Consider the following 8,077-nt stretch of genomic DNA (forward strand, 5'->3'; position numbering starts at 1 on the left):
CACACACACACACACACACACACACACACACACACACACACACACACACACACATAAAACGCTCTCTCTGTACACAGTAGTGAAATGTCGCCACCTGCTGGTTCACTATGACATTACTAATAAATGCTGTGTACAGAAAGTGTCACTGTTCAGTGTGATGAAATTAAGCGAAAAAACCCATTAGTTTCACAGCAAACAGTGAAGTTTTATTAAAGATCTGCAGGAGAATTAACAAGATAAATGTACTTATTTTGTTTAACATAATATTTGCATATTGTTTATAAGAAGCTTTAATTGCAAGAGAATCAAACTAACCAGAGTTTTATTATTTTTAAGATTATTTTACACAAAAGAGAAAAAGAAAAAGAAGCTCAACAAAGTGATTTTTTTTATGATGCTTTGACACGTTTCTAACAGGAAAGTGATTCGAACACACACACGCATGCATGCATGTACGTACTCACACACACTGTATTCATGTTACTTTAAGTCTAATCCTGGAAACACACTGAAAGCTGATTTATACAGATCAGTGAGCTCAGTATTCAGGTCCTGAATCTTGGAGTGTTTGACTTTAAAGTTCTCCTGCTCAGCGATGAAGGCCCTCGCTACGAGTTGTCCTTTGTTACTGGTGCAACAATAAGCACTCCAAAAATGACTGGGAATGTTAACTCCTTCATTATATTCTTTTCCGTCTCTTGTTATGGGTATCCAGTTCTTCCCTGGGACGACTCCGGTCACAATGTACACCAGGTGATTTTGGTCGACTTGGCAGCCCTGTTTTATCTCTTTACGTATCGGGGTCTCCACCTGTTTAGCCCATTTTTGGTTGCTGTCTAGTGCTTGTGGAGCTGCGTTGGTTAAAGTAAAGGTGGAATCTGCTTGATCCTGATTAGCAGTAAACTGGTATGGAAACAAGTGACCTCTAGTAAACTTTATATTTGCATAATCAGAGTCCACGGCCTGGTTATATATCTTTCCTGCTTCAATCGGGGATACATTCATCTCTGTAATATCTTCCAGCTGTTATGGAGGACAAATGAAAGAGTAGTGAATTAAACACAAAGATGTTAATCAGCTCACTCAACACACACTTCATTCAAACCAGTGAGACTCATTTATCTATCATATTAACTTGCTTCTCTCTGTGTCCACTGTGTTTTACTGCACTAACAGTGTCTAGTCTTTAGATTATTACTTAAATATTACACATATTAATGATTCAGTAATGAAATAAACACACTGACCGACCTGTGGTTCAATTTTCCACTCATTGCTGCGGCTCTTCTGTTCTTTCCCTGAGAATGTGTAGGCCGAGTAAACAGGGATCCTCCTCACAGTGTCGTACACGGTGGCAAACCTGTATTTGTTTTTCCAGCGCTGGCAAATATTCTTATACTGATCTCCAGGGAAGATAGTGGGGATGATGATGTCATTTTCTTTGTGGATGAAGAAGTCACTACATACATCCTTAAAAGATTTAACAACCTCCATCAGGGTCAGTGAGGAGAAAGAGGAGAGCAGGAGCACCAGAGCGAGGATCTTCATCCTGACACACGGTAGGGGAGTGTGTGGAGTGTGTGAGGATTGTGTGAGGAGTGTGTGAGGAGTGTGTGATGAGGAAGAGTGTGATGAATGTGTGTGAGAAGTTGATCTCAAGAGAGCAGAAATCTACAAGGGACAAAATAACAGAAGAGTTCTCAGATACAGATTCAGTGCTTGGACCCATAATCTATATATATATATATATATATATATATATATATATATATATATATATATATATATATATATATATATAGTTTTACTATAAATATAAATATAACTACACTCCTGAACTTTTTATAGAATTTTTTATAAGGATGACACAATATGCTGATAAATCAAAATATATCAATATTACAATTATTTTAAAAATAGTAATCTGAGACCCTCCACAGATACACATAACCTAGACTTTTATTCTTTTATATTTACAGGGACATCATTGTCCATCTCATAATAAACACCTTTGTCACCTTTTTGTTGTTCTGCACTTATATATTATATATTCCTGCTTTATATAAAATGTCCATTCTTTAATGGTCGTGTAAAATTAACAGACAGAAGATCATGCCTTAAAAAACTAAACAAAAGATATATATATATATAGATTTTAAATATCTTTTGTTTAGTTTTTTAAGGCATATATATATATATATATATATATATATATATATATATATATATATATATAGAGAGAGAGAGAGAGAGAGAGATTTTCTCACCACAAGCTGTTGGAACTTGATGTTGGTGTTTAGTAGAAGATGTGAGATGATCACAGGAGGAGATCTTTGTACAGAGATCTTTACAAGAACAGAGATCTGTAGAAGAACCGGCTGGTCTCTCGCTCTCCTGTCTCAGATACTCGCCTTTTTATAACACTGCTGTCACGTACACTGGTCACATGTTACAGTGGGGTTGAAGATGAAACTAAGACCTTATACACACATCAGCACTGCCTAAATTTTTTCTTGTTAAAGTCAACAAAAAATAAAGATTACAGTAAAAGAACAGCTGGTTAATGTGCACATTGTTAATGTAAATATAACAAGATGAAGAGTATGATGGTCAGTAAATATTAAAACTGTGAACAACACTGAGTTGTTCTGGTGTAAGATGAACATCAGTGGATGTGCTGTTAAGTGAAATAATCACCTTCATGATGATTATAGTAATTCCACTTCACTTCACCTAAAGCAGCAGGAACTTTTCCTGTAGTTTTCCAGTAAGTTGCTGCTTCTTATTGTGGTAAAGACGGTTTCCTATTCAGTCTGTGAAGTCTTCAGCAAAGAGCTGCTTTAACCTGGATAAAGGCCCATTGGTGTGACTCCATCAGCTGGAGCAGACTGAGTGAGGTCAGACAGATGGCTGGTGATTATTATAGGAATATGATGGGGTAACAGTGAGACAGCCCTCAATGGTGTTGGGTTTTGGGTAGGAGACAATCAGTACTGCCTACTAACAAGTAGGGATAGTGTGCATATCACAAGGACCTCAGATGATCAGTGCTGCTATAATAATGTCATCCACACAGACAGGAATTTGTGTGAAGGTGGAGATTCTGTTCAAGAGCTGTTGAAATGTGACCAGGACACCAACACAAAGGAAAAGAGAGAAGGACAAACTGATGTACACTGAAGAGTGAAAAGCAAAGACTTCATACTGAAAACCTATTTTCCATGTAAAAGCAAACTTGTCTAAGCAAACAAGCAGATTGGTGTTGGAGTCAAAGACAGGACATTAATTATCTAAAGTTCTCCTTAAATGATTGTTGGACTAACAAAAACAAGGCATTTGGAAATCCGTCACAACCTCCATCATGGTCAGTGAGGAGAAAGAGGAGAGCAGGAGCACCAGAGCGAGGCGCTTCATCCTGACATAGTGTGTGATGAGGAAGAGTGTGAGATGAGGAGTGTGATGAGTGTGAGATAAAGAGTGTGTGAGATGAATGTGTGTCTCTCAGTGTACAAAGCTTTTACACCAAATCATGCAGCTGCAAAGATATCAGTAGCAGATGGTGGATGACCCTCATGCAAAATCTTCACCCTCTGGAAATGAAACCATCAGACCCTCACAGTAACAGCTTCTTCCCCATGCCATCAGCCTCAGTATCCAGAGACTACTGACACAAACATACACAACACAGCTGGTTATGCTGGAGCTGCTCAAAGGTTTCACAGACATTCAACAAGGTTAATTATAATTATAAACTAATGAAGTGTATGATGTGAACCTACATTCAGTTGTTGTTGTCCTTCAGCTGATCCCTTTTTGTGGTCACTACTGCAGATCATCTCATACACAGACATGCTTTTGTACAGGTTTTACACAGGATACCCTTCATTACAGAAACCTTCCATTATCTACATGCTTGGGCACAGCACCAACCCCTCAGTGACTGGGTTAGTTCTCTACCTGGAAATTGAACCAAGGCCATGGTTCTGGTATAAGAGGAATAGAACACCTGTGTATGTGCTGTTATGAGAAATAATCACTTTCATGGTGGTTAGAATAATTCGGCTTCACTTCACGTGCATCACACCACCCTGTTGTGGATTATTTTTCTGTAATAACACAATAAATGTTCACAGAGACTCAAAGCTTCTCTTAACTACACCTAAAGCAGCAGAAAAATCAACCTGGAATAATCTATTGCTGAAGGTCACTGTGTATTAATTGTTGTACAAATGTTCTTCAAGCTCTAATGTCTTCTAGCCCCAACTCACTTCACACCTCCAAACTGCAATACACATCATGCAGCAGTTTGTAAGTTTCTCAAAGCTACTGCTGTGAATTTCCACTGGTCTGTGGTTTTAACACACACCATACTGAGAATGCGATGATGTGACATGAGGAGATAAAATCCTTCATGTTCACAGTAAACAGTGAAGTTTTATTAACCTTCCTATTTTCCCTGGGTCTTTTTGACCCGACTGGAAGGATTTAATGTGTCATAACTTTGGTTTTCTTCCACATATTTGCCTGAAATTTACCAGGATTGTTTCAAATTATGAACTTTGCAAGTAAAATTAATTTGGTCTATTTTCGTTGAACTATGTGTTCAGACCATTATATAGTTTGCGTTTTGGATCCGCTTGGTTCATTTTTACACGGTCACATTTAGTGGTGCAATAGATCACACTTTTGGCCCCTTTTCAGTGCAATGAACATACATACAGACACAAAAATGCACACATAAAATGTCCACTAAGACACGCACCCAAAACACACACTCACACCCCCCACCCCACACACACACACATTCACACACAAACACACACACAAATTGGGCATTGCATTTCATTAGGGCTCCAGAAAAAAAAAGCCAAACATTTGTAAATATTTCACACTTTTCATATGCCTTTGCCTATCAGAGGGCAGATCTACCGATATGATGCTACACACACACACACACACACACACACACACACACACACACACACACACACACACACACAGTCAAACACTATGGGGTCAGAATTGTTTCGATAATTCTGAATAAATACACTATGATCCACAAATAAATATAAAGATTTTCACAAATATTTTTTAAATTAACAAATGTACAATAAGCAAACCGTAAATATATGCTTTAAATATATGTATATATATGTTATAATTTGACAAAAAGAAATGAAATTCACAAATAAATAAAATGGGATTTGCAAATAAAAAAATATTAATAAATATATATTTAATTGTATTTATTTGTGAATGGCTTCCTTCTCATTAGTGAATCGCGTTCATAACAATAGTAATAAATATTCTTCTTCTTCTTCTTCTTCTTCTTCTTCTTCTTCTTCTTCTTCTTCTTCTTCTTATTTTATGAATCACACACACACACACACACACACACACACACACACACACACACACACACACACACACACACACACACACAAAACACTCTCTCTGTAAACAATAGCAAAATGTCTAATATACTAATAAATGCTGTGTACAGAAAGTGTCACTGTTCAGTGTGATGAAATGAAGTGACGAAATCCATTAGATTCACAGCAATCAGTGAAGTTTTTATTAAAGATCTGCAGGAGAATTAACAGAGATTAATGTACTTAATTTTCTAACATAATATTTGCATATTGTTTATAAGAAGCTTTAATAGCAAGAGAATCAAACTAACCAGAGTTTTATTATTTTTAAGATTATTTTGCACAAAAACAGGAAAAAGAAAAAGAAGCTCAACAAAGTGATACATTTTTATGCTGCTTTGACACGTTTCTAACAGGAAAGTTGCTGATTTTACCACACACACACACACACACACACACACACACACACACACACACACACACACACACACACACACACACACAGACACACACACACACACACACGCACACACAAGCATTGGGCATTGCAATTCATTTGGTCTCCAGAAAAAACAAAAGCTTCTCATTTGTAAATATTTCACACTTGTTAGATGCATTTGTCCATTTGCGGACAATATCTTATCTTCTCTTCTTCTTCTATCAACAATCTTTACACACACACACACACACACACACACACACACACACACACACACACACACACACACAGGTTGTGTTTTCATATTCAAATCATATTTGTTTCCTCTCTCTTATTTATGAATTTAGTTGCATCAGTCTGCTTTGGCCTGGAGATATGCTGAGTAATGTTTGACATTTATCAGTCAGTGGTTATCCAAAATAATATTTAATAATTTCTGCTTATTTTACTCAAAACATGGAAAAATTTCATAAGGATGATCATTCATAAATAAAGTATAATAATAAAAAAAAAACATAAGGAGGTAAACAAAGTTTTATTCACATGAAATTATGGCATGTTTTTGTGTGTGTGTCTGTGTGTGTGTGTGTCTGTGTGTGTGTGTGTGTGTAGCCTGTTGGTGGCAAAACAGATATTATAAAAAAGGAGATATTAAAAATAAATAAATAACAAATAAATGAGAGCACACTCTAAATGGAGCGACCAGGACGGCATCTGAACACAGGGGACCAACTTGGAAAGATCTGAAGGTCCTTCAAAGTATAGAATAAATCTTAATCTACTTATAGATGATTATTAAATGCACTTATTATTATTATTATTATTATTATTATTATTATTATTATTATTATTATTATTATTTATTGTTATTTTTTTATGAAGCACACACACACACACACACACACACACACACACACACACACACACACACACACACACACACACATACACACACACAAAAACGCTCTCTCTGTAAACAATAGCAAAATGTCTAATATACTAATAAATGCTGTGTACAGAAAGTGTCACTGTTCAGTGTGATGAAATGAAGCGACAAAATCCATTAGATTCAGATAAATGTACTTAATTTTCTAACATAATAGTTGCATATTGTTTATAAGAAGCTTTAATAGCAAGAGAATCAAACTAACCAGAGTTTTATTATTTTTAAGATTATTTTGCACAAAAACAGGAAAAAGAAAAAGAAGCTCAACAAAGTGATACATTTTTATGCTGCTTTGACACGTTTCTAACAGGAAAGTTGCTGATTCGAACACACACACACACACACACACACACACACACACACACACACACACACACACACACACACACTCAATTAACTGTAATAACGTGCTAGCCTAGCTTCCTCAATAGAACTGATATGTTATTATCAGTGATCCAGCCGATCGAAGGAGCATAAACATCAACTTGGAATAATCTATTGCTGAAGGTCACTGTGTATTAATTGTTGTACAAATGTTCTTCAAGCTCTAATGTCTTCTAGCCCCAACTCACTTCACACCTCCAAACTGAAATAAACATTATGCAGCAGTTTATGTTTCACAAAGCTACTGCTGTGAATTTCCACTGGTGTGAATTTACACTGGTCAGTGGTTTTAAAACACACCATACTGAGAAAACATTTCACTAAACAGAATATAATAATAAACAGTTAAACAGCTCAGGGGGGCATGGTGGCTTAGTGGGTAGCACGTTTGCCTCACACCTCCAGGGTCGGGGTTCGATTCCCACCTCTGCCTTGAGTGTGCGGAGTTTGCATGTTCTCCCCGTGCCTCAGGGGTTTCCTCCGGGTACTCTGGTTTCCTCCCCTGGTCCAAAGACATGCATGGTAGGTTGATTGGCATCTCTGGAAAAATTGTCCCTAGTGTGTGAATGTGTGAGAGAATGAGAGTGTGTGTGTGTGTGCCCTGCGATGGGTTGGCACTCCGTCCAGGGTGTATCCTGCCTTGATGCCCGATGACGCCTGGGATAGGCACAGGCTCCCCGTGACCCGAGGTAGTTCGGATAAGTGGTAGAAAATGAATGAATGAATGAGTTAAACAGCTCAGTGTGTTTCTAAAAAAGCTGAAACGCCTGAAATTTACCAGGATTGTTCCAAATTATGAACTTTGCAAGTAAAATTAATTTGGTCTATTTTCGTTGAACTATGTGTTCAGACCAGTATATACTTTGTGTTTTGGATCCGCTTGGGTCATTTTGACCCGGCCACATTTAGTGGTGCAATAGGTCACACTTTTGGCCC

The 8,077-nt window shown here is 37.2% G+C and overlaps 1 protein-coding gene across 2 annotated transcripts in view; it reads right to left on the minus strand.

The window, feature by feature from the left end:
- Nucleotides 1–220: 220 nt before the first annotated feature.
- The window catches only part of LOC113663317 (endonuclease domain-containing 1 protein-like), a 36,222-nt gene continuing 28,365 nt past the window's right edge, over nucleotides 221–8,077 (minus strand). The window contains exons 1-3 of one of the 2 annotated variants that reach the window (XM_047813403.1): nucleotides 2,268–2,411; nucleotides 1,252–1,671; nucleotides 221–1,023 (exon numbers count right to left, since the gene is read on the minus strand). In XM_047813403.1, the coding sequence (XP_047669359.1) occupies nucleotides 481–1,023; nucleotides 1,252–1,548 (840 nt within the window). In that variant the 5' untranslated portion in view covers nucleotides 1,549–1,671; nucleotides 2,268–2,411 and the 3' untranslated portion in view covers nucleotides 221–480. Of the gene's footprint in view, nucleotides 1,024–1,251; nucleotides 1,672–2,267; nucleotides 2,412–8,077 lie in introns of those variants that run through there. The other variant, XM_047813402.1, reaches the window with a different exon arrangement.

Source organism: Tachysurus fulvidraco, chromosome 5 (assembly GCF_022655615.1).
Source record: "Tachysurus fulvidraco isolate hzauxx_2018 chromosome 5, HZAU_PFXX_2.0, whole genome shotgun sequence".
Classification (NCBI taxonomy): domain Eukaryota; kingdom Metazoa; phylum Chordata; class Actinopteri; order Siluriformes; family Bagridae; genus Tachysurus; species Tachysurus fulvidraco.